We start from the raw sequence: 27939 nt of genomic DNA, 5'->3' as shown, positions 1-27939 counted from the left end.
TTGTTCATTATCAAATGCAGAGATTTATTTCCATTAATGGCATCAATTGCTGAGCCAATACAATCAACAATGGCCCATTAATTAGAATAATGTTGCCATAAGGATAGAAATATCTCCAGACTGGAGAGGAACAGAATCTATACAAACACACATGGACTAATTACTCAAAGTTTATGTTTGTGTTCAGAATTGGCTGGAGATCAGATGAAATCAATTTCTATGGGTTTTGCTCCACATGTCCTTTATTTGCAGGTAAAGGGTAGGTTTTCCATTCTTATCATTATTTTATCCTCATTGTGTTTAACTTATTCTTTGGATTCCTTGAGACATAAGCCATTAAATGCAAGCCAATGCTAACTTTTGGGCATGAAAAAACTCCATGATTTTATCAGCGGATCGAACGCTTCAGAATCATATATTCCTTTACATCCTGCAAATTTATCTGAGAAGAAGTCAGAAAGCTAGAGGCCAATCTTGAAAGTCTTTTCACAAAGGGAACTCTCAGGTTTCCAGAGGAGTCCCAGAAGGTGAAAACACCATGGGTCTGGCTCCAAGAGTTTCAGTGCAATTCAATTAAGACCTAGCATGCAGTTGGGAAAATCACAAGCTGTTGCAGCCATTTACTTTGTTGCACTATGGTGAAAGTAGAATGGTAAAGAGATCAAGTTGGGGTGAAAGAAAAACAAAAAGTCAATGAGAGAAAGGAGAAGTAATGCACAAATGCCTTCAAATGAGTTCCACCATTTTTCATGCTAAACATCTTTTGTCTATTTTGGACTGTTAAGTGCTTTTTTATTTTTAAAGTTTAAGCAAAAATTTTTGGTTTTTTTCTTCTGTTCACAAAAGATTTTGATATTAAATTTCATTTTTTTTTCTTCCCTTTTAAAGCATTTTCACAAAAGATCAGAACACCAGCACTTTCCTAACCCCAAAAATGGCACTACGCCAAAATCTTTCCAGTTTACTGTCTCTGCAGCTTTTCATTTAAGGAACAAATCTCCATGTTTTCAGATATAACAATATACAAAACTGCAGTTTTAAATTTTAACACATTTCTTGCTGATTATGTAGATGCACTTTTTGACTTCTACAAGCTTCCAGCTCTAAAGCGAAAGGCAATATTCTCCACAGCCATGTTGCAGTCTAGCTTCTTAGCTGCTTTAAATGAATCTCTTTCCTCTGTCTCTCCTGCCAAACTGAAGATGACCAAGAGCATTAGATTTTATCACAAAGATGAGATTTCAAAAAACATTTTGCATCATTAGGAGCCTGAGTGAGCCATATGGTTTTTATTTTGGTACATCCATGCAGCACCAATGCAGTCTCAGAGCATTTATCAGCAGGTAAATTCAACGGACAAATATCTAATTTCACAATTTTAAGCCTTGGATAAGTACATGGATTCCTGTTGAGATGCTCTAGTATCCTGCCCTACATACAGAGAAGCTGGATGGATTCCTAAAAAATTACTTCTCCAGCCAACAGTTTCAGTTGCAGCCATGCATTACTGTGAAGGAGCTGGAGAGGAACTCGGCACACTCAGCTCTTACTGCTCCCTGTGAAGCCAGGAGGGTTGGTCCAAGCCAAGTCAATTTCTGCTTTGAAGTTAAGTTTTTGTGTCTGAAGAACAACCTTCTGTTAAAATGAGGTGACCTACTACTCCATAGCTCTTTAGAAAACAAGAAGTTGTGAAAATGCCTTAAGTCATAATCTTCTTATATTTAGAACAGAAACTGTTGATAAGTTAAGGTGCTAAATAGCTGTTGCCAACCAGTTTTTACTAACCTGAGTTACTATAACTATACTAAGTTTTCATGCCCCTTCCCTAATGTTGCTGTAACCAATTGAGTAATTTGAAAATGTCTTTCTTTACACTGCAACATTTGCTCATCTCAACAGCGTACTGACGGGCTGTGAGCTCAATAAAGCTTATCTGCATTGAAAAAAAGGGAACATCTCGTGATGTTCCAGCAAAACACTTGTGCACATAAGTGCCTGCAGATCCGGAGTCAGGCTTATCAGCTAATGAGTTTTCCTGCATCTATTTTTTCAGCTCTGCTCTTGCACTAGTTCCTGATAGCAGACTGAAAGAAGGGTATTTTCTGTTTAATATTGCCTCTAAATTTGCTTTTTCAAAACCTCCCTCTCATTTTAAGCCACTGTTGTGAAGACCCTTGTGAGAACACTTTTCAGATTGTTGGCGTGCATCCACCTACTTCTGATGCTACTTGGTCTGCACATAACACTTGTACCACTAAAGAGACTGCATTCTTCTTTAAATTGTCATTTCTTTCAAATTCTGGCTCTATAAGAAGTTGGGCCTCCAACATTATTCCAGGCATATTATTCAGAAGAACCATTTGTGGAGCAGAATACAGTTACTTGCAAGTCATTACAGAAACCAGAGCTTAATTCTCTGGTAATACAATTCCTCCAGTCTGCAGTACTATGAACTGTAAGTACAGCCCTTTTTAAAAGCATTAATAGTCCTAGTGGAAATAAAATCCTATGTAACCTCTTATCCTTTCAGCTCTCCGAGTGCACTAGAGCATAGCTGAACAGAAATAACAACTACCTCTGCCATCAGTACAAACACAATGAGCACTGCTGAGATTAGATATCAAGACAGCATTCTTCACAAAGAGATGCAGCAAATAAAAGTGTACCACATCACTGAAAATCATCTGTTTATAAAATCACTGACTGAGGGAAAATTTTAAGCTGTTTCATTCACCAAGCTCAGCCAAAGCATCCTATGCAATACTTAAACTTTCTGAATCACACTTGACTTCTATTGTCTGGGAAATGTCTTCAGCCCCAGTGAAAAAGCATCATGAGCTACTTCATTTCAGCTTTGGCATCTATAAGCTTTTTCCTGGAGCCAGAGATGCCAAAGGAAAAGACCCTGACTTCTGCAGAGTCCAGAAGAAAGTGGCTTCAAATCAGCTTTGCAAGATTAGGGCTCTCTAGCTTTCTTCAAACTTTGAATCAGTAAGAAAATCACTGCAGATCTGAAGCTAGGGAAAAATAAATGCTCTGTGCGCTGGGGAAGTTTTGCTGATAAATTACTCTTGTTGAAAAAAAAAAAAAACAACTGAAAGATGCAAAATGATACAAAGGAGAAAGTAAGTAATTAAAGGCTAAAAACAGTGCAGTTGAAGTCAAATATCAAAACAAGAGATGGATGATTTACCTAGTTCACTGTCCAGTTCCTCCGTGTGTACCCCTTCTTCTCCAAGGGAAGAGCAGTAAATGAGACAGAAAAAATTAAAAGAAAATTTCAGATACCAGCACCAAGCAAGAAATTCCCTACAGCAAACAGCAGAACCAGCACTAATTTTCTACACATCGAGCCCAAGCTTTCCATTTATCACACTCCAGTGATCAGAATATTGATGGGTCTGATGCACATAATGAAAGAACTGGTTCTTGTACTCTCAAAACATCTGCATCAATGGACTACTTCCATGTCATGGTTTGATATGGCAAAGTCGTGCAATTGTGATGTTCTCACTGTAGTGAGGCTTCTCCCTCAGATCCGTACAGTCCGACCTTGGCAATCTGTTCTACAGACACAAGGATCTATCATAAGGCCAGACCTGGATACTAATGAAGAAATCTGAGAGGAAAACCTTGCACCTAAATAAGGACTAATGTAGCAAGGTTTTCAAGACAGCAACTAAATTTATGTGCCTACAAGGTCCAAAAGACTTCACTGTCCTACTCAGATGATTTAAGATAGACATGAAGTGAAGCGCCTTGTTAAACTGGAGGCACAGACCCACAGTCCAGATGCACTGGTGAGGCACAGACAGGAATGCACCAGTTTTAGCAGGGCACCTGGGACAAAGATCACATCATTTTTCAAAGACACAAAGCCATCAATATTCGCTGTTGCTCCATTTATCATTATCTGCTCCATATTCATAAGTTAACAGTGACACAGATGATTAAAGTATTGCTTAGCCTATAAATAATAACAATGCAGTCTGAAAATGAAAGATGGTGACAAAACCAGAACAAAGATGGTAAAAACAATCTTGGACCCAAAGTTTAAGCCACATAAATGAATGACAGAAGCAACCAGAAAATATAGGGTTGCAACATCTGAACACCCAAAAAACCACTTCCATGACCTCTTTGCAAAATATTCTATCAAAGCAGTTGTTTGGGACCATTAGTGTGAAATACAAATTGCAATTTCTTTTGATAGCCTAAACAACTGGAGACAAGCAAAAACTTTGTCAGGGACACGTATCCTGACGAAGCAAAAGCACAAGGCAACTGCACCCAAACAAATCTGAAACAATATCTAACATTTATAAAATTCATAAAGAGGGTGGGATGAGCCTGACAACTCACATGCACACACAGCAAACAAAACAGAGGAGTCATCCCACTGACTTTTGTGGAATGACACACAAAAGTGACCCTTGCCAAAAAACGTCCATCTTCTATGATGCAGCAAAACGAACCTTCTCTCTTCTTTGTTTTTTGAAACATAATTATTCTTATGTGCTAAGCAAGATTAGAGCAGCTAAGCAAAGCAATGCAGAGCCCCGCTGTAACTATGAAGCAACTGGTTTAACTACTGAATGTTAAAAATATCCATTAATGAGCAACTTGGTGAATGAAGTGAAGGGGTGTGTGGGAAGATGAAATTAGCTGATTTTAAGAAGTTGATAAACAAAGATGCCACTGCTCTCCAAAATTATGAACTCAATGAAATACAATAATACCAGCTGTATGTTTCTGTTCCAAATTAAACAAATTATTCCAATGTTTGCTTTACAATTGCTAAGAGGACAAGATAAAGACTTTCCCTTCTGCAAGGAGACTTAGAACTGTGTAATAGAGGAGCTCTGTCACCCTCTGTAGCCTCGTGGTACAGTAGCCTCGTGGCTGCTCCTCGCCTGGCACATCCCTGTAGTTTGAGGGTATCCTGCACTGTGCACTAGGAAGTTGGTGACTTGCTTCATCACAGCAGCCAAGACTGCAGAGGAAAATTCTCACACACTGCAAAATCTCACAAGTGAAAGATAGGAGAGGTTGAAAAACTGCATGTCTAAAAACAGTAACAGCAGTTCTGGAGGCCAGAGTAGAACCTAACAGTGAAAAGGGATTGAGATGATTCTTTTCTGAAATAAAATTGTGATTCTTACTGAGATGACTGACACCAGTAGGAGGTTAATCATATTATGAAAACTGATTTTACAAGGACAGCACCAACACTGATGAAGGAAACGCCTTCATTTTTAAGAAGTGTCTACCATGATAGTACTGTATTAGCCAAGATTATGTATTTGAATATCATCACCTTTCCTGGTCAATAGACCAAAATTCCCTCACAGGTTTTTCCAAACATTTAAGTTATTCTCATAATTCCCTTTTTATTCCAGCATCTCCTAAAGGAAAGAACCTCCATTAACAGTCCTGCATTTGGCTGCTCTAAATCGGACAGTGGCTTGCATTTCCAACATCTCAAGGAATACAAGATCTTATCATTGCAAATTTTCAGCGTCAGAAATCTACACTTTCAAATGGAATTTGTTTTCAGCAATCACAACACTGCGCAGACTGTCAGCATTTAACAGTAGAAGTGAAGCAATTGAGTTATTTCTGCTCAAACAAGGAAATAATGACATAACTCTCTCAATCCATGTGAAGCAGTTGAAGCATAACACAGCAGAGCATGCAGAGACTCAGTTGTTCCCTCCCACACAGTGATCCAAGGAGCAAACATGTCAGACAGCTTTGAGTCTTGTTGAGCATCAGTGACTTTTCAAATGCCTTTGCAAAAACAGAGGCCTCTTACTTGTAGCACCTCCTTGATTTTTATTAAATTATCTGGCACCTCCATGGCTGTTTTACATTCACAACAATTTTACAACATAATGGATATTGTCTCTATGTACTTACTAATAAACCTCTTTTTTTTAAAAAAAAAGTCTTTCTGAATACTAGTTATTAGGAAGAGAGAAGGAAAAGAAAAAAAGTTACCTAGGAAGAGACCAAACACAGTATTATATCACTATTTTAGTCTCTTACCATCATCTTCACATTCTTCTAGAGGCTTCTGCTGTTTGTTCAGGCACCGTGGATCTAGCCAAGATGTTGTTTTTGTGTTATGGCTGGAAACCAAAAATGGAAATATGACCTTTGTTAATAAAGCAAAGTTGAAGTATCCCTGACATAAAAGTATATATCCTCTTTATTATTCAACAGACCTGAAGGCATACTGTTGATTCAAAGAAACAGCTCTACAATTTGATGTTGTGCAAACTAGTCAACCAAATCATAAGAACTTTGGCATTGAAAACACAAACAAGTGAAAATATACAAATCAGCACTTCTGACTGGGAAGAGGCATGTGAATACAGCAATATTATAATATTAATTTCCAAATTTTTGTCTTTGGTGGCTTGCTTTTTAATTCCAAGAGCTGTCTTTGAGCTAAAGGCAGAAGTTTCCCTTCCTCACTAAATTACGCAGTGATCTTTTTTCCTACAAAAGACCTTTGACACATCTAGAGTTGACCCAAGCATTAGTCAAAAATGGTTTTGATTAACTTTATGATTACACAAATAAAAATGTTCTGTCTAAGCCTTTGGTGGAAGCTGAACAGCTTTACTTTCAACTCTTCCTTTCCACAAGTCCCCTGACAGCCTCATGATGTCAGTCTCAGAGGTGAAGGCTGCACAGTAAATAGGCTTAAAACACATTTTTCTGTAAGTTATTTTCTGCCATAATTCCATTTGCCTAAGAAGACAATCTGGCAATATAATGCCTCCTCTACAACCTGGTGTCATCATTAGACACAACCTACAAAGATATCCCTCCAGTCCCTGAGATATCACTTATCTAGCTTAGCCTTTAACACTGCTTAACAGTTTTAAGTTTCAATACCGCAGTAATGCTATTTACTTCTCTTTCAAGGTCTCAAAGAGGTTTACAAACTGAACTTTAGCCTCACAACAGTCTCATGAGGGCTCTGTAATGAGGGCCATGATCCCTGAGGAACTAACAACCAACCAGCAAACTTGTATTGTACTGGAAGAAAAGGGGCCAGCCCTGCTCCCAGGATCTGAGTAAATAAAAGGTCCTTGTTTTACACATCCTACTACCCAGCCCTCCCAAGGCAGGATGAGCAAATGTGTTTAATCCTTATGTGTGCTTCAGGGCAATTAATTGGCACCTAGAAAACTGAATGGCAGAAATTCAGCAAGTCAGGAAATTAACAAAAATAAAGCAGAGGGGGTCTGCCACCTTATAAATAAGCAAATCTGCAGTCTAGCTGAGAAGGAGAGTGGTGGGAGGAGAGCAATAGAATATTTGCATATTTCTTGCACTTTTGTACTCGCTAACCCAAGGCTCACAACAGTGTAGTTTGCTGAGGCACAGAAAATTTAGCTAAACACCTTTCAGATCACACACTTAGATGGAAAGGATTGTGTTAGACCTGTAACATGCACAGGTAACAGGGGACTGGGATATGCTGTGTAATGAAAATCCCAATTAAAGCACCAGAGAAACATATCTCAAGAGCCAAATTGCTTCAGCTACATTGGGATTGGTTATCTGACACACAGCCCTGGCCCCACTGGACCTGCACTGATTCTGCACAAGCTCATGCTGCTCCCTTCAGCACCCTGACTTGATACCCAAAGCAACACAGATGCTGGAACACACATCTGAGCTGGCTTGGGTCCACACTGCTCCCTAGTTCACTTTCTTGATCTGGTACAAATCAAACTAAATGGTTTCTAGGCTCAGGGTGTCCTTAGAATTAACAGAACTGCAGTCATTCAGTGCTGCATCCACACCAACAGGTTCATGCACAAAATCAGCCTCATGGGAATGTATCCTCAAACTGCACTGCAGGGAGGGAGCAAGTGCTGCTACCAGACCTTCACATCACATGGGCCTATGTGTACAGGCTGTGTTTTCCCAACACATACATGATTCTCCTGCAAAAGGTCTGACAAATTATTTAGAGGTGCTACAGTCCTGCATTGTTGGGAGAACACAGACACAGCAGCCATAGGGCTGGGTTTGGGGAAATCAGTGGTGGCAGCAGAACCCCCAATGGAAACACCTGTAAGGAAGGACAGCAGGGGCCCCTGTGGGGTCAAAAAGGGGAGCTTGGGCAGCATTTACTACTCATCATCTGAGCAGGAAATGCTGCCCAGGAAGGGAAAATGGCAGGCTGAACAGGCTATTAGGCTGTTGTATATATAAAGGCCAGAAAGTACATCAAATAACGAGGCACCCTGAGGACACAGTGAGGGGCAGAAAGCCATGCTCAGGGTAATGTACACATCTTGGTTTCACCTAATGAGAATTTGCATTTTGCCTTTTCGACCTTGTCTTACACTTGGGGACTGTTGGAGCCTCTTCAGGTAATTGAGAGTGCCCTGGAAAATGGCCTTTTTTAGAGCATCCTTTTCCCAGCTGGTGAAGGGCTGCTGTGGTGCCCTCAGTCATCCCAGCTCCTCAGATCTTCTGGCAATTTTCTCTAATGTGTTCCCTTGCCACTGAAGCCAAAGGAAAACCTGCTCTTGAACCTTTCCCTGGCCCAGTCCAAAAGTCCCCTCTCCTGATGACAAGGCAGGACTGCTGCCCTCACAACCCTGATCCAGCATAACTCTCCACAGGAGAGAGGGGTAATTAGCAGAGGAAGATCTTCTGGAGTAACTGGGCATTGGCTTCTGGTACAGTTTCCACAACTGCATTAAACAGACCATCAAATCCAAAATCAATTCCTCACTCCTTCTGCTTGGCAGCTAAGGGCTTGAGTTTCAAAGGCTAATTGAATGTTAATGTCTAGCTAAACTCTGTGCAAGACATCTCTGACACTAACAGGTCCTATTTTATAAGTTACTCCTACCTCAATAAATTTAGACAAGTATAATTCGAGACTATTATTTATGGCATGAAAAAAATCAATATCATCATAAAACTGCTGACAGCAATCAGCTCTTAGGCAAAGACTGCAGAGCATAAGGCATTGGCGTACCAAACTTGCTGTGCCTACCCTGCACTGAGCTGTAACTTTTGCAAACCACTGGAGAACATTAACACATTTGGCCCATTTGCTGTGACGAGGCCACAACACACAAAGTCCATGCCTGGCTCTACTGCCTGCACACAGGACTGGAGGAATCCCCTCTGCTGCATTACGCAGAGAGGCAGGCACCAGAAATAAAGTCTCAGCCCTTCCAATTAGGAACTTTCATTCCACCTGTGAAAACAACTGGCCCGTATTTTATAAGTGTCTGTTGCTTTTGTAACTACCCTCATGAAACAAGCAATTCCCACTGCCTTGGAACTCAGGAGTAATTTCGATGTTAATCCAGTCAGGAAACGCAAACCCCCTTCAGAAGCTGTAAAGAACTAACAGCTCTGCAACATAACAGTATATGCTAAATATTTAATACACACATGTACACACACAAAACGCATCCAAGGAGGTTTACTTATGCCCAAAGAGAGGGAGAGAGATGGAATTAGAACAACAAAAATGTGCTTTACTCTATAAAATAGACTTCTCCATTCTCCGTGTAGGCCATCTCCCAGTTTTCCGGCAGAGGACCTAGGTTATCCTCGGCAGAAGGAGGTAGGTATTGAGGGAGGTTCTGAGATGGTTCCGTGGTGGGGACGTGGGTGTGGCTCTCAGTCGCAGACGGTGGGGCTGCCTCTCTCACGATCTGCGTGTTGTGCTCGTCTTGGTCACCAGACTCTGCTGCAGAAGAAACAAGCACAGATAAAAGTGAGAATCAGTCTTTTTCTTCCCCGGTTTGCTCCTCCAGGTTTATCCTACCAGTTTTCCTCTCCTTGACTTTTAAGTCACAAGGCACAGCAACAGATGAAGTGAGGGCAGTGCCCCAGCAGTCTCTGTGGCAGCAGGGGTGAGCTCACCCTGCCCACACACACTCTGGCAGCCAGACCCTTGCTGAGCAAATCGGGAGCTGTGATCAGCTCCCGTGTTCGCTCCAACAGGCCCTGCTGAGGTACCAAATTTTTCTAAGCTGTCTGAGGCTCACTGGTGTAGAGGAGCTCAGTGTGCTTTCGAGCAAGCTTACAGGTTCACTCCTGCAGTGCCAATTGTGGGACAGGATTAGGAGGATAAAATTTCCTGTTTGAAGAATGATCAAAAGAGGAGATTTTACATGTGCAAAATGTTGCCAGAAGCTCAAATTCAACAAGCTAATGGTGAATGTCTTCAGTGCAGTACGCTATTTTAAATTAAAAATTATAATGAATGTCAGCACTGTACCATGTGTCCACGTGTTGCTGCTCACTAGTGCCCGTTCTTGCTGTCTGAGGAGGTTTATTCCACAGCTCATCACAGTATTCTTCCAGTCAAAGTCAGTCAGGAGTATTTTATGCTTTATCTGGCCCTTCTCCCTCTAAAGAAATATTTCTGATGCTTGTATTCATGCAGTTTTGAGCTGTATCCATGAAACACTGCTGCTCATCCCTTCCATCACTAATCACAGTAAATGCTCCCCAATAAACAGGTCCATGCCCTCACTCCTTCACAGAGAGGTTTTGGCAACAACAGACAAATTCTAAAATTAACCCTGTGTCTACCAAAGGAATTTTCTCTGTTTGATTCTTGAAAGGTGTTGAAAGTTTATGGCAGTACCTCCACATCCCCTGAGAACATCAGTACAAGCACAGACAACACACTGAGCAAAAGACAGAGAGATCAGTGTCACCCTTGGCCATGTCCCCAAGGAGTGGGGCTGAAACAGAACCTTACCACTGCTCTCCACACCAGAGACCATGGACATCCTCAATCCACAGCCCACAGCCCTGGAAATAGCTCCTTCATTATTCTAGTCTGTGTGCTGCCACTACCAAAAGAGAAGAACATAATAAACTGGGAGGAACAGGAAGAAAAAGATCTAGGCTATATCAGTACCCTCAGTGCTTGCTTTTCAGCCCTCCTGGAGTTTGATATTTTTAGGTAGAAGATGACAAGATAAAGAAGCATGAAAGAATCATCGCCAGCTTAAAACTGAGAGTATAAACATGCCAAAATCTGGAAAACACAAGTTACCGAGAGGTCTCCGAGGGAAGCAGGATCATTTTAATATGGCTAGCACACTTACATGTGAAATAAGCATAAGGAATCACTTTGGTATAGGAGAAATAACTCTTTTCTTGATTCTGTGCCCATTTAATGAAGGCAAGGGGCCAGGGTGTGATAACGTTGTGACAAATGAGCTTCATCTTCCAGTACTTCATCTTGCAAAGGAAAACAAGGAAGAGAAATGATACTCAAGCTACTTCAGGGGCACCAAACTGAGATGGGCAGCAAGTAAATCAAACAACAGATCTCCCACCAGCTTCCTCCCAAAATCAGATCCTGTGACAAAGGCTGAGGCTGCTATCATGTCACAACATGTGAGAAACCACCCTCAGTGCAAACTTTGGCAATTACCTGTCAGCAGAGACAGAAATTCCAACCTGGGAGAAATTAGGCTGGCTAGGAGCAATTTGAGTTGGAAATGTGTAGCAGGTAGCAGCCAAACAGAGCACAACCCTCAAAAGCCATTTGACAGTTTGGCCCAGAGGACCAAAAACTAAATCTCAGCCTAAATCCCTTTAAAGCTCTAAACAGATGTTAGAGCCAGGACACTGGCAGGTAGGAACTGGCAGGACAGATCCTCTGACTCATCAGAGGCTGGGAAGGAAAGTTTTCATGGTGCTAGAAAGTGATCAGAGGACAAAGGACCCAGTGCCAGTTATGGTGAGCTCCCGCAAGCTAGGAAAGGCTTGAAGGTGTGGATAATACTTGCTCCGTACCTGCTTCAAAAGAAGCCCAGAAGATGAATTCAGAGCTTGAAACTGAGCTGAGGTAACAATGCTCTAAGTACTAACAAACACTAGGCCTGGGGACATGGGGAAGAGCTCCACAAACTTCCAGTTGATTTTGGGGGAAACTCAACAGATCTCCAATAGTGTTTTACGCTGAATCTGCCTGCGCAGCACTTGACTTTAGATTGCAAAGGTTTCCAGTGATCTTTCAGCCAAGGCTTGATGATAGCCATGACGGGAACAAAATCTGTGTTCAGCAGGACACAAGACCTCGATGAAATACAGAACTTGCACCCATGCTTCAGATCTCATTCCTGCAGCAAGCAGCACTCCATTTGCTGGGAGGTACCCTGGAGAAGAAGACCTAGTACGGTAACTTTATGTGACAAGCAGCTCTAGATGCAAGGAAGGACAAAGGGCAGCAAAATATTTAGGAAGGTGCAATAATTAATTTCAAATGGAATCCCGGTTGAGTCATTTCATACTGTTTGTAACTGTCAACCATAGCTCAACTCTTCCCCAACCTTTCTGCAATTAATGGATTTGAACTTTTCCACATTTTTGTCTCAACCAGTTCAATCCCACAAATCCTTTTTGGAAAGACACAGCTGTGCATGGGGTTGTTCACACATCTGCCATTCACGTGTCGGCCAGTTCTGTTTGACATTGATAGCTCTGCAGAAAACACATTAAAAACAACACCCATCCTTCAAAATACCCTCCAAAAGCCTTCCCCATGTATCCTAACTGAAGGACAGTGAGCGGTATTTTTGCTTTACCTGTGAAGCTACTGCTCATTTCAGGTACATCATCCTCTTCCTCATTCTCTGTATGCACTATGCCAGCATTTTGCATATCATTGTAAGACTTGGTTCGCTTTGGAGTCGACTGCTTGGAGCCAGACTGCAGGTTTTGCAAAGCATCGGTGGAAGTCACTTTCCCACTGAGGGGCTGGCTGGGAGGCTTGGGCGTTCCATAATAGTTACCTAGGCAATAGAGACACATTTGCATCTTCAAAACAGAACAGTTTATAGCAGTAAGGTTTCTATTTCATTTTCTTTATGGTTCCATTGAAATTTCCATCCCTCCCCACAGATAAGTAAATAAAGAAGATAACACATGCCATTCCCGTTTTTGGGGGTGCATACTTAATCTCTACAGCAGACACAGAAATATTTTTTGCCTTTTCAGTTATTCTTGTTGTATCTAAAAGGAGAAGCAATGGTGGCATTGTTTAGGTGCACTGAGCGTACATGGGCTAAAACAAAAGGCAGTCATGGTGAATAGCAAATCTTCATCTTGTTACATCTGAATTTCAATTAGTAGCCTTTTTACATCTGTGCACCCACACAATGCTGTGGCAGATCTGGAGTGAGCCCTGCAGAAAATAAAAAATTCATGACTGCTATCACCAAGAGAAGTGATGAAAGGCTCGATGGCCTGCTTTAATACACAGGTTCTTTTAGGGGGGATGTTACATTTGGAAGCAAAAACTATTCTCTCTCTAAAAGAAAACTTAGTCAAAGAAGAGAAAAGGAAAGATACTGCATGGCTCTGCTTTCTTCAAAGAGGAAATTCAGCAGTTGGGTCAACTTGGGTAGAAGAGAAGTACCAGACCTTAAAGCTAAACTTGAAGGGACAAAGATGCACCCCCAGTTATGCCAGTACATGCTCGGAATCCATCTGTGATGGAAACAGTGCAAAGTGCTTGGGGTGCTTCCCTGTCACTTTAAGTGACCGTGGAAGAGACACAGAATAAGTGCAGGTTCACTCATGCCACAACAGCACAGAGGTATTTCACTGTCCCGGCTTCACTTCACCTCTACACCACAGCAGTGCTTGATTTACCCTGAAATTCTCTCCAACGTCAGGTCTGGAATCTATTCCCGCAGCACTGGGCATTACAGGAATTCAGACCTACTGCAAGGTGAATCTTTTAATTTTTACACAATGATCTGTTATATACAACAGTTTTACATAAAATTCCCCAAAATTTCTTTCAGGAATTATTGTTAATTTTTATTTGCCATCTTTGGATTCTAAGGGTAGACTTAAAAATTTTCCCTGTGCCCTTTGACATGACAAAACATAAAGGATGCCCTCCCATATAGTTCAATTGTGGCAACAGTGCAAAATTCTTCTCTAAAACATACATTTATTTGCATTCTTTATTGATCTCCACAGGCTATATATAACCTGAAAGCATTATTTTTCAATTTTTCAGTATATATTTTCCCAGCAACTGCAGGAGAGGATGAGGTTTGAGACCATCTAAGGAACCTGAAGGTGCACAGGTCCATGGGAAGTGATGAAGTGCATCCACAGGTCCTGAGGGAACCTGGATGGAGTTGCTACATCACTTTCCATCATATTTGAGGAGTTGGGGCAGTCTGGTGAAATTCCCACTGACTGTAAAAGGAGAAACATAACCCCTTTCTCAATGGAGGACCCAGAAAGATGCCAGCCAGTCTGTGCTTGGCAGGATCATGGAGCAGATCCTCCTGGAAAGAGGATCACCAGGACCCATCAGGAGCCGGAATCACCTTGATTTGGACTGGCAGAGCTCATCTTGGAAGACCATTTAGGAAACACTTGTAATCATTCCCCCCCACTGCCTCCTGTGAGGTGAAGTATTTCTCATAGAGCTGAGACCCAAGAAGCCAGAGCAGCTCCCACCTCCATGCTTTTACAGCTGGAGTAGTAGGACAGCAACACGTGCAGGTCTGTCTTAACAAGGTGTGTTCCAGCCTGTACACAGTGATGTGGATCCAACTCCATGGGAGCGGCAACGCTTCGCAACGCTTTCATCTTCTGTTCATCATGTCAGAATCTTAAATGTACATTGATGCATAATTTATGGGGAGAAGGAAATTACTTCTTCTGGAAAGAGCCTCTAATGGGTACGGAGGCAAGCAGGTTGCAGTTTCTGCTAGAGAAATAATTCGTGTGCTCTACATACTGCAGGACTGTTTTATACAAAAAGGGGAGGAACGGGAGAGAGACAGTGCAAACATAGGTGGGCAAAAAAAAAAAGGATAATTAACCCTGCTCCCATCTATTCTTTTGGCATTTCTCATGAAGAATGATACTACTCTGGGATTTTGTAGGGTTTTTTTTTTGGTTGTTGCTTTGTTTGGTTTTCCAGGGGAAAAAAAAAAAAAGTTTTCTAAGGATATTAACCGCAAAGCAGAGAGAGTCATGTGTGTGCCATACACATAAAAACAACTTTTATTTATAGCACTGCACATGACTATTTTATGCAAAAGTTATTTCGGGTCTGTTGTAAATGGTTGAATTCTTTAGGATGGATTCAACAAAGTGGACGAAGGGGATATACAGATGTTGATAGTGTGGGTTTTATTTCCCCTGGACAAGAACACAGCACAGATGGTACCATCCCTCCTCCAATTACAAAGAAATGTATGATTATATCTTCAAAATTTTTTCTTCTTCAGTTCCTCTAGCAACAGCAAAGCTGGAGTTCCTAGCAGTCCATGGAGAGCTGTTCGTCAACAGAAAAACAGGCTTCTCTAAAGTATTTCAGGTTTTCTTACACCAAAATCATTAGTCATTTTTCAAACCAGACATGGTTGTTGGTACTAATATTAGTGAGTAATTACTTTCTACCAAGACAGTGTGCTGTCTTAGAGGATCCCTGTAAATATAAATGAGCATATAAAAAGGGCAAATATGAATCTGAAACTGAGCATGGCTCTGCATGTGTGGGGTTTACAGGAAATGTAACCACTGGGGCTGAACTTTTCTTTTTTCTCCACAGGAGGCAGATGAAGCCTGAATCAATATTTGAAAAAATCAGAGCTCTTCCTTCAGATTCACACAAGGACAAACAGGTTGGGGAAATAACCCAGCTCATGATGAAAAATCTTCAAAAGAATGCTCCAACCCAGGTGACACGGAAAACGAGAGAAAATGGAAATGCTATCTTTCCCTCATGTTTGCTGGATGCAGTCAGCCCTACTTCTCTTCTCTAAGCAGTTAATTTTGAAGACATGGCATGTGGGCCTGGGTGTGGGAGCAGACACACTATTTGGGGGGACTGGTAAAAATAATCATCAAACCTCATGTTTCATCCTCAAAATTGGAAATAGAAAATATTTACACTGTGACTCAGAAATCCAAACATGCTCCATTAACGACTGACAGTGAACAGCCCAGCAAGAGTTTTACAACACTTAGACTTGACATTATTTGTTCAAATTAAATCTATCAATGTTTATGAAAAAACATACATTTAAAAATAGGCTTTAATAGTGTTTTGTGAGCCACTTGTAAGCCTAAAGAAGGGGCTAACTTCATAGCCAGTGTAATTTGTACTGAATATCCAATCAGCTCTAATTATTAACAGCATGTTACATGTGCATACACAAGCATCTGTCATCCCAGAGGATCCCAAAACATTTTCTGAAGTCAGCACAGCAGTTAGGGCAGGACTCCCCGGGGTGCTTGAGCTCAGGTGAAGCTCTGCAAAACTTCTGAGGACTCTGACCCCAGCAGGATGTCTCTGAGCTGGAAAGGAGCAGCCTGTCTCCCAGACAATGGAGACTTCTGGAACAAAACTGCAGGAAACTCTCTACGTTTCTGTGGAAATGCCAGTTTTGAAGCAGCCAGCGTGGCAGGAATGGCACTTTCCCATGTCAGATTCCTATGGGAACTGGGCCTCTAAACCTTACCCTCTTCTCAATCACATTTGGATCTTGCCTACAGCGCCTGAATTAATACCTAATAACAACACATTCACTCTGCAGATGCACGTACCATTAACTGAATCCCTTGTCATCGCTTTTCACTAACCCTTATTTTATTCAGTCCCCTGGTGCTTAAAACTTACTTAACCACAGCTGAAGTTTGATGGGAGCATCTGCAGCCAAATCTATTACTTAATCCATGCACTCTAAAGTACCACTCAGGAGAGTGCACAAAAATAACAATAATAATGAAAAAACCCAAACAGAAGAGCTATTTGGAATGAGTTGGTTTCTTTTCATCTCCTTATCTTTAAGTGTCAGCAGCTTACACATTTTAGCATCACACCCGGTAATTAGACTTTGGTAACAGCTTATCACAACAATAAGACAAGTTCTCATCATCATAACACTTCCTGCTCTGCCAATTCAAGCAGCGATCACAATCAATGAATGCAATCTACAGCAGCTTCCCCCCTGTCCTGAATTAAAGCAACACTGTCAGTCAAGGGAACTTTAGGTTTTAGAAAGCAAGTGGCAGTGGAAAACTTGTCTTGTATTTCAAACAACAAAGCATTCTTAATAAATATTCCCCTGGTGGGCAGTAAACTCACCCTAAATTGTTTATGTGAGCTGGAATTTAAAATACAATTCACAAAAATACATGAACAAAAATACCCTTACGTAAAATAACTATGAATATATTTCATAAAAACCTTGAATTCACACTGTTGAATTCAAATCCATTTGGGTTGAAAGGACTCCAGCCAGCCAAGATGCTGTTTCTGGAATGGGTAGAAACGTACATGAAGAGAGGCACAATCTAACAGGTTCAAAAGTGGAATGGATACTAAGGCAGAGAGAGAAGAGGAGACCATGGAGACTGCTGGGGTGGGGACAGGGAGCTGACATGGAGGGGCAGAAGAAGGCAGAAGAGCTGACTGCAAGGTCAAACATGAGTTTGAGCACTAATTCTAATGGTGCAATTACAGCAATTGAAGAATGTGGTCCCAAAGCACGTATTTGAGTTACTTTAATTTGTAGGTGTTTGCTCTGCAGCAGCTATTCTCTTTCCTTCTGGTGGAAAGATGTCTATGCCTGGGACTGGGAGTACATTTGTGTCTCAGCAAAGGCCCAAGAAGAGTTCACGCAGTTCTGAATTTACTGATGCGTACTTGTGAAGTCTAATTCTGCAATTACAAAAATCCCAAGAAACTCAAAGGCCTGTGTGCAGCACAGAGGGCCCTGTGTCCATGAAAAGTGCATCTGATCTTCAAAGCGACCACTCTGTGCTAACAAGGACTCCATTAATAGCTCATGTTTTAAAAAGCACTTCATAGCTTTCTGTCTTGGTGCAAATGGGTATTTTGGGAAAGACACTTGGAGATAAGCAGCAAAATTAAGCAAGGTCTTGACACAAAGATTTGAAATGTAATTGTTAATGTAATGGTTTTCTTTTCTGAGACGCAGCTCTTCTTCTCTGCACTGTACAAGAACCAAAACAATTGACCCTTAATTTTGGCAGAAGAGCTTCTGCTCATCTAATCCAGCAAGAGTGCTTGTGTCTGATTAGCACAGGATGAATTGGTTCCTGGGAGTGAGCTCCTGCCATAGTGTTTTGTCTGTTCTCTTCCCAGATCCCATTCTGCTACAGATTTCCACATTTAGATGACAGATCTGGCTGCTGTCTGTGGGATTCACCTAGCTGCAACTGCACATTGATTAGCAATTGCCTTGAGGAAATTCAGAGTATCCAGGCAACCGGGAGGAGGCTGCGGATACAGCATCTGGATCGGAAGGAAAACAGGCAATGAAGGAGAGCTCAGAGAAATTAACCTGCAATATATCCATTTGCTTTAAATAGGAGATTCTCTGTCAATTTTTGTAGTTTTTCATGGTGAGGTTAACTGAAAGATCAGTTTGGGTTTTTTGCTAAATAAGTCAAACTGTTGCAAACTGCACATTTCAGTTATGTCTGCAATTTAACATATACTCCAATTAGTGTCCTAAAGGCAGTGGCAGCATGGGAGAAAGTCACCCACAGAACAAATCACTCTTACTTACTCTGATTTTTCCTGTGTTATCACTAGGTGTTGCCACATGCCATTGTTAGCACTCACGTACAAGTGCATCCAAGCACATTTAAGGCATGCAAAAATCCTAAAATAAAGCAATGATACTAAAAGTAATAAATAAGCAGTACAACCTGGGTAACATGGAGCAGGAGAGGGCTGGGGAGGCTCAGGGTGTTCCATGAGACCAGCTGTGTTATATCAACTTCTATATCCACGTTCAAATAAATTTTAAAAAAATTCATAGGGAACATAAATAAACGTGCTTGTGTATGGTATATACAGAAAGCAGGAGAAGCAGCTGGAAACACCCTACCTAGCATAGGGCTGTAGGACTAAAGAAAATATCATGTCAAGCCACTGAAATATGAAACTCTTCTTCTTGCAAATAGTTAAATATTTATATATATAGTCCCACCATGAGGATGTGTCCCATTAACACCTTCCCTGTCTGGAAGGCAGTGGCAGTGAGCTCTGCAGAAAGGGAAGTGCTGCAGCCTGCAGAGGCCAGGCTGCCTCTGCAGAGGAGCTGGATAACACCAGCAAGAAAGCAGCCACTTCTGAAGTGCCCCAAGAACACCCTGTACCAAAAAAACAATGCCAAAATGTGCCTGGACTACTAGGAATGGTCTTCAACATATCAAACTACGATTACAAAGTAAATTATGCCTAAAATAACCTGAACTCTAACTTAAGAAGAAAGCAACTAATTCACCATATCTCTTTTTTTGCCAGAGGTGTTCAGGAGCCTTTTCCCCGAGGTTTATGTTTTAAATTGCATGACTGCTAATGAACAATTTCTGACAGAGCTCACATTGAGAAACTTGTTATTGAAAGTGCAGAGAGAGGGAGAATCCAGTCAGCAATGCCACAGGAAATTCAAAGCCACTCTAAACCCCTATCAGATATTTGAATATTTGCTTTTAGAAAACAAGAATTACTCAGGTACCACTTCACCTGTTTGCAGAATAAAGCACTGTTATCAGATGAGACTTCAGTACAGCAGCACTCATTCTTAACACTGATAATCCTGCACATACACAACAAGGTTTTACCTTTTTTTCCTCTACTAGTGGTTTAAAAAATAAAAAGAAAAAAAGCAAGCAAAGTATTAAGAGCCAAAGATAGAAGAGGAATCATTCTGCAGTGCACAGATATTAGTATGTGGATATTCAGCTAAAGGAGCCATTATGATTTATTGAGTCAGTCTCTAGTCTGGAGACAAAGATCAGCAGATCTGATCTTATTAAGCAGAACATGTAGTTCACCTGCATAGGCATCCCCAGCATCTGCCAGCCTTCCTCATCCAATCTTCCCCTCATGTTCTGCCTGCCACAGGCTCGGCTCTCATTTCCAGGTGGGACCGAGCTGGTGACACCCACAGGCTGCAAAGGCACCAGCAAAAAAAATCCACCCATTTTGCTAAAGCAGCTGGGGCAGCGTGGCTGCTGCAGAGAAACCCAAGGAGAGCCAGCACATCAGATAAATTAGGCTAAAGGCATCTTGATTTGAAGCATGTTGCTGAATACACCTCTCTACTTCAGCTGAAATTCAAACTGCACTATTAATGTAATTTATTACAATCATTAAGTACCACAATTGGAGACCCTGTCTACAGTAGCTAGTTTTATATACTTTAAAAATGTTAGCAAGTCACCCCATTACATCTTAGTCATGAGACTAATGCAGATTACTTATTACTTCTCTTGGCAATCACATAATACTTGTCCTGAGAATGAAAGATGATGCCTTGACAATAATACTCTATAATGTAATAACCCTTCACATGTTATAAAGTGCAGCACTTTTTCTTTTGAGGATCACTAAGTGCTGGGCAGGCATTCATTCATACAGCCTCATCAGATCCTGGTGATACAGCCACCCCCGTTCAAAATTCAGCCACCATGCTCATGTCCCCATGTGCCTCTGCATAGCTCCCATCTCCAGGGCTGCCTGAATTCAGCACAGCCCTCCAGAACACCGTTGCTTCCACTCTCCCCCTCCTATTTGGAAGAGCAGATAGCTGCAGGCACAGGGTATCTGCTGAAATATTAATGAAGAGAGAAGTAAGTGTTGTTTTAATATTCTCCAGGCCAGAAACCTGAAGTATAGAGCAGTTACCTGATCTGCCCAGGGCCATTCAGCAGCTGGGGAAAAAACGGGAATAAAATCTGGAAGCTGTGACTGTGCTCAAAACAGCCCTCCCTTGGGGTCCCTGTGAGAGCCCGCAATTCAAATGCAGAAGTAATTGCTAAATAATTAGTAACCTACACAAGTACTTCCATGCATCCATCAGTATTTTCTGCCCTGAAGGAGCAGTCAATAAATGCCTGAGACTACAATTACAGTGATTTCCTATCCACCAGAAGGCCTAGTCAATGTGCAGCCTAAAAAGAATTTTCCTTCCTAATGAGTATTGTCAATGGGAATTTCTAACTGGCTTGAGTGTGTTTTGTGCAGCACCCACGTGGGGCAAAATCACCAATACTGGGGCAGCATCGCAGCTTTTTGGGCAGGTCTTCCAGCTCCAGTTGCTGGATTCATGTGATCAACATGTAGCTTTCACCGGGGGAAGAAAGAAGATGTTTCTGGGCTTTATGGTTAAAAATCAGGATGTGAAAACCTGAACTGAAAACCCCAGGAATTAAGGCTTGCCAGTGCCCCCTCCCATCTGGTTACATTTTTTGAAGCCTTTTGGGTGCAGAAAACACCAGGGAGATGAGAGGTGACCAGAACAGCAGCTGCCATGCCTGCTCTGCCTTCACTGGGATGTGAATCAAAAGCTGCCCAAAGGAACCTATTTGCAGTGCACCAGAAGAAATAATAATGGCATTACAAAGCCCTGTAGGTCAGCAACACCTCTTTTGTCCTGTTCAGCTTGCACTTTCTCTTTTTGCAATTAGAGCACTTTGAAAACCTGATACACTCTCCTACTTTTTTCTGGTTTTCAACTGTTCTCTTCTGCTTGTTCTTTATTCTTTCCAAATCGATAGTATCTGTATCAGCATCAAAGTCCTGGGTATTACCCCTCTTCCAATGGCTCCCTGTTTTCTAATCTTTCTCCCCAGAACTTCTCTTCAGTAACTGTTATTAAATGCTTCTGTTACCTCTTCTTCTACAAGATTTTTCCAAGTGACAGTATCCAGGTGACTTTATGTCCATCTTCTCCACCACCACATGCTGATGCTGACAAATTAAGGCCCGAAGGGTCCTTGGGACCATGCTGACCCCAAACCACTAGCCTGCTAGAGCAACATGAGCTTGTGGCTGGCTGGCACACAAAAACTTCCCCATTCCTCATCCCTACTGTCCATTTCATACTATCCCTCTTCCTTCATCTCTAAATCACCTGAGAGCATTAAATCACAAGCAACCCAATCTCTGCAATTGTTACAATTTCTACTCAGTACAGCAGGTAGAATTAGAAGACTATTTGCTTTTGTTGGGCTTTATTTCTCTGGTTTAGAATAAGCCATCACTGATCAAAAACACAGTCAAATTTATCATGGTGGAACACTTATTAAAAAAAAAACGTGGCAGCAAAATGCAGTGTAAAACAAATGATAATTAAAATATCTAAGACTGTAAAGCTGGACAATTACAGATACTTGGCCATTAAAAGTCTAACTTGCTTTGTGGTTTGGGTTTTGGCAGATTTTCTCTTATAGACAAAATTGCTTGCAATTTCAGCATTGGGTCTGAATCACCCCATCTTCCAAGATCTAATCAAGATCAACACCCTCTTGATCGATACAGCCGTAAAACCAGATTTCAAAAAAAAAGTACAACAAAGCCATTAAAGAAATCTCAGAAGGCAGCAAAATAATTTCTTGAAGCCGTAAGTGAAAAATGAACTCTATTTATTTTACATTACAATCAAATAGTAATGTGTCTTGATGCATATGTGCACACATGCATCATCATTATTTGCTTTATTCTTATTGATTTTTCCTTCCATTGGCCAGCACTCCAGAACCACAATGCACCAGCATCACTGATGTCAATGGGGAAAGAAGCTTCTCAGCACTTCTGACAAATTATTCCTTTAAAGTTCAGGCACTTCTATCACCAACAGAAATGAAATACACATTAGACTTATGAGAAATCAACACCATCTTCAGCAACTGAAAAGAGCAAGCCATGAAACCTAAACAGTTTAGCTGCTGCTGCATATAATCACATAAGCAGTGAAACTACCACGTTGTAACTGTCCCAGATGGATACAGCATTTCCTGAGAACTAATTCCCAGCATGTCCCAGGAGCCAGCTTACAGACAGTTACCCATTTTGTCTTTCCAAGTGGAAAGGTCACTAGAACAAACAGATCAGGAAGCAATGGCAAGGCCTCTCAGCTGATCTATTTCAAGGACCATGACAAAGAAAACTAATTTGGTGTTATAATTAGAAACACAGAGAGGAAAAAGCTCATTCTGAAGAAGAGCTGGTGCTGGAATGTTAGCATTGGTGCTGATGGAGCTAATCAGCTCAGAGAGGTGGAAGAGTGAAACCAAATTATACATTTAGCATCTTCATGCAAACCAGGTTTGACACTGCAATTGTCTGCAGTTGGGAATTAGCACAAGGTTTAAAGGTGCCCTTAAAAAGGAGTTTTTAAAGAAGCAGACAAACAGTATTTCAGGACTCGTTCGTCAGACCCTGAAAACCAAAACCACATGTCACAATCTTTTCTGTTCATGTTTGATGACTTTTGGCTATTTGTGTGTAGTTTGTATTTTTAAACATATTCCATATTTCTTATTATAAAGAATAATTAGAATAAGGCTGCAATAATAAGGCTTTTTCAATCTCTCATATTTACAGAAAGAACCATTAAACTTCTTTCACATGGAAATATGAAATGACTGAGCTGAAGTACACTGGAAGGACTTTCAAACCTGTATTTATTTTCATTGTCTTGTCAAGAGGCACATTTGAATGTTCTCCAAAGGAAAAAACCCCAAACCCATCCAAAAGGAGTTTTCAATTTAAAGGAGCTATAGATTGCAGGTTTAGTTACACAAATCCTATTGTGTACCTAAAAATGGTCAATCTGCCTTGCATTTCTCTGGAGCTTTTTCCTGCTCTCACCCTGGTGACATTTCAGTGCCCCTTGGCTGTCTCAGTGCTGTTGTTTGCAAAATTGTGCTGTAAAAAGGATCAACACAATGACCCAAGTTAGAAGCAATTATCCAAGAATAAGAAAAAACCAAAAAAGCAATGCATCATGTAGCTGCATAGTGACACAACTGGGTGGCGAAGGAAGTGTATTTAGGGAAGATAGAGGGAAAGAGAAACAGCAGGAGGAAAGAAAAACTGAACAAGGAGATGAGCCATAGTGGATACAAACAATAGATGCATACTGCCCCAGTATTCTGTTATGGGATTACATATCGAATTTTCCTGGCCAACTGACGTTAATCTTTTCAGGCAGTTAACTTTTCAGGCAAAAGATAAAGCACAGCAAAATTGGAATTCCCTCTCTCAGGTTACAGAGAAAAGGGAAGCAAAGCACTAGGATGGAAAGCAAGGTCCTAACTTGAGCGAGGGTGATGCAAATGTGGTGTCCCACCATGGGTATCTGAAGTGCTTTTTCACTGCCTGTGGCTCCATACCTTCATAAGTTCCTACTTCCAGAAGGGTCCCACTTCGCTCCAACTCCAGAAACTCCTCCACAGTCAGAAAGTTATAGTCCACACCAGGCACTTCTCCTTCTCTTGGAGGGCGGGTTGTGCCTGAAAGGAGAAATTAGAACATTAAACGAGTTGTTTTTTTATCAAGAATTAAGTAACAAATTTTCACAAAGATACAACAGTATTTGTAAAACACAGCTCTGTGAGCTACAAGGGTCAAAAGAAGTTTGAAGTTAGGAGCCCATTAAAAACAGGACATAGATTTCAGGTTGAACTGGTGGCACCAAGTAGAACAAAACAACTGAAGGACAATGTTTCTTGTACTCTCAGAAACACTCTGGCAAAGAAATCTCTCATCTCTCTGTCCAGAAACACAGCTGGAAAAATTTGGTACCTGGGAAAATGCCAGCAATTACTTTCCTGCTGTTAGAATTGTCTCTCCCACTTCAACCTCACTAAAATTGCAATCTGTATTCTCAGATAAGGCAACTACTTTCCAGGTTCCATTATTTCTATACCACTATCTCATCAAATGTTCTCTCACATCATAAACATAATTTCTCCCTTGTTTCTTCTTAGTGTTTCATCTCTATTTATGCTATTATTTTTTATTCAGCATTAAAAAGTACTATGAGACAGTTCTGATGCACCATTCACACGTGCTCACTAAAGAGACAGCCTGCCAACTCTTCTCACAAGAAGCTCACCTACAAGCTCATTCCAGTTCAGGAATACTTTTGAGTAATAAGTCACACTGAATCTCCCTCTCCAGCACTTGATAATTTCAGTAGCACCCATGGAGAACTGGCTCTGATCACTGCCACTCTGCCAGCTCTGAAACTCTTCTCCCTTCTGGCCAATTTACAGCACTCTGAAGCACAGTGTAAGATGAGTCATTTCATGACTTTTTCCCTAAGATGGCTTGGGATGTTGCATTTTAGGTCACTAAGCACAGCTTCATTGATAAGAATCAATTTCTGTTCAATAGCCTTTATTTTCCATGACTCTGGAGGCTGGGAGGTGACTGGATTCTGCACGTCTGAGATTAAATATAAATGACAGATTTACAGATAGTATAGGAAACTGAATTTTGGAAGAAAGACTGGAGTTAGAGAGCTGGAGGTGTCCGAATGCTGTGGCTGAAATCAGTCTGCTGTCTTGGGAATAACTTCAGAGACGTGGAAACCATACCCAACATTTAACAAAGCATAATTTCTCACTTCTGAGGGACTCTCCTGGCCCCTGGGCAGTGTCTTCTCAGTGAATACAATTTCCTAAACCCTCTATAAAAGGACAGAAGAAAGAATAAAGAAGCTGAGCTTCTGAAAACTAATTGGGAAGATTCCAGCTCTCAGAAGCTGAAAGAGCATAAATTTACCATGCCTGCATCTGGCAAATGTTTTCCTCAAGTGCCAGGAAAGCGGAAAGTCTGCTTATCTCCTATTCATCTGAGAGACTGCTCAAGAGGTCAGTCTTGATAGAGTGTCACCCTTGAAAGACTATCACTAGATTAATTTCCTTGATAGACATCCACTTTCTCTAACACGCTCCATTTCTTGATTCAAAATAGAAACTCTCTTTCTTTATTATTTACTGGCAGCCTTCAGAGAGTTTATAAATTCCTGTGCTTTTTTCCATCATTCCTCCTCTTGGAGCTGTATGAATGGGTGAAGGAGGGAGGAAAAGTAAGGAAGGGGATGGGAATAGTGATGGATATCTCCACCCTGCTAGCAGAATTACTCTTTCCTATTTGGAAAGGACTCAATCTTGTATTCTTTGTATTTCTGAATCCTTATAGTAAGGCTACAACCATTTTTACTGGGTAGATTGTAACAGAAGGCAATTTTCTTTCACAGATCTAGTCCAGAGAAATGCTGGAGCTGCACCATGTTCCCCTCTCCGCCCTAGTGCAGGTGCTTCCATCCAAAGGCATGCAGAACAGCTCACTCAGGTCCCTCCCTGGCACACAGGGAGCGTGGAGCACACACCCAGCAGCCGGGATGAAGGGTCGCAGACCAGATGCAACATCTCCTCCCTGAGCACGGACACTGCCGTAGACACTGAGGCTGTGAGGACCCTCCCCAGAGCACTGTGTCTGGTGGTCACTGCCACATTCCCCTAAACCTGCCCCGCGACTGGGAAGCAAGAAGGATGAAAAGCCACGACAATAACTATGACCAATGATACGTTGTAGCTGTCCCATGCCTGGAGCACAATGGAAGTGAGAATTAGCCTCTGTACCACTGCGCATCAATCAGTCAAACGTCACCCCCGGCCATGTGGCACGTGAGCCGAATGACAAAGACTGCGATGTGTGTTTTCCCAATAACTACTAAGACATTGATGAGACACAAAGATCAGGGAACTTCAGGATTGCTTTCACCTTATCTTTTGAAGCCTCTTCTTTTCTTTATCTATATCTTCCCACAGAGGATATTTGTTAATCAATTTTTTCTTCCATCTGAATTTTTATAGCAGTGAAATTGCAGTCAGCAGTTTACTAGTGCTGGCTGCCTATTTGACACGACACTTATTTCTCTGTCATAATTCCTCTGAGCCATTTCAATGGATCTATTTGTTTCATCTCAGTGTTCTTAATTTCCTGAATATGTTCAAGTCGAAAATAATGTTCAAGTCAAAAAATCGCAGCTGTGCCTGCTATCAGCACGATTGCCCGCAACACACGCGGAAGGCATTAGGAAAGTCATCGCGGAAAAGGAAAACATTGCATCACAGAGATAACATTTGTCACCTCAGCTGGTCCTCAGCAGCAAGCCCAGGGAAAATAAAAACTACACTGGCTGTGATATCTTATCTGGGCGAAGGCGAAAAACCCAACAACTTTCCATGTTGCTGTCTGGAGCAGAGATTGCTTGCAGATGCTCCGGCTGTTATCCTGCTCCACATCTGAGCAAGTGTTACTGAATGCGATTCAGGAAGGCAGGGGGAAGGGAAAACCCGCCTCCATTTTTCTTGTAGCAGAATGACAGGCTGCCGGCTGGACACACGCCTGGCAGATGGCATTTCAAAGAGTTTTCATGAACCATCTGGGATGTGTACAATGATTACAAACCACACTTACAACAAAGCCAGAAGGGCTGCTTCACAAGGAGCGAGGGGGAGAGGGCGGGCAGCAAGAAAGGGGGGAAGAAAAGAAAGCCAAGAGGCGCAAACTCCATGACTTTTCCCAGGCATAGGACACCAAGAATAATCAGAACCTTCCACCCAGAGCGCTTTCACAGCCTGGAACAACTGCTCCATGGCTGTGCAGCTTGAGTGTGCACAGGCCAGCACCATCACAGCCTGCAGGCCACCACTGGAGCTCTCTGCTGATAAACTCCAATTGTAATTAAGTCTCCCATCATTAGCATGGCTTAATTATGTACAAAGGCAAAGCATGTGTATCCTCCTTCCCCCTTTAAACTGCATTTCAACATCCTTACCACAGGATGGTCTTCAGTGAAGGGGATGACTGTACATTTTATCAGAGCTAATAGCAGGTCAGACCACTGCTAATGGCAGAATTAATTGAGCACAATGAGAGCTGTATTTAGCCCAAACAAAAGATAAGATACTCCACTTGAGAAGATGAGCCAATCATATTTAAATACATTTAGTTGCCGGTCTTGTTTGCACTGAAATATTAAGTGGCATGAAATCTTATTGCCATTAGGTACCAATTTAGCTAATTAATTTCAGCTATGTCCA

At 41.6% G+C, this 27939-nt stretch overlaps 1 protein-coding gene across 28 annotated transcripts in view; it reads right to left on the bottom strand.

Annotated features, from left to right (window-relative positions):
• Positions 1-27939, bottom strand: part of MAGI1 (membrane associated guanylate kinase, WW and PDZ domain containing 1) — a 335447-nt gene that overhangs the window by 62545 nt on the left and 244963 nt on the right. For 14 of the 28 annotated variants that reach the window (XM_048316067.1, XM_048316068.1, XM_048316052.1 and 11 more), the window contains exons 3-7: positions 24214-24333; positions 12606-12812; positions 9532-9742; positions 6049-6131; positions 3194-3232 (exon numbers count right to left, since the gene is read on the bottom strand). In XM_048316067.1, coding sequence (XP_048172024.1) covers positions 3194-3232; positions 6049-6131; positions 9532-9742; positions 12606-12812; positions 24214-24333 — 660 coding nt within the window. The remainder of the gene's footprint in view (positions 1-3193; positions 3233-6048; positions 6132-9531; positions 9743-12605; positions 12813-24213; positions 24334-27939) is intronic. The other 14 variants (XM_048316076.1, XM_048316065.1, XM_048316070.1 and 11 more) reach the window with 2 other exon arrangements.

Source organism: Corvus hawaiiensis, chromosome 11, assembly GCF_020740725.1.
Source record: "Corvus hawaiiensis isolate bCorHaw1 chromosome 11, bCorHaw1.pri.cur, whole genome shotgun sequence".
Lineage (NCBI taxonomy): Eukaryota > Metazoa > Chordata > Aves > Passeriformes > Corvidae > Corvus > Corvus hawaiiensis.
The sequence above is the reverse complement of the archived record's forward strand: the minus strand, read 5'-3'. Positions and strand labels throughout refer to the sequence as shown.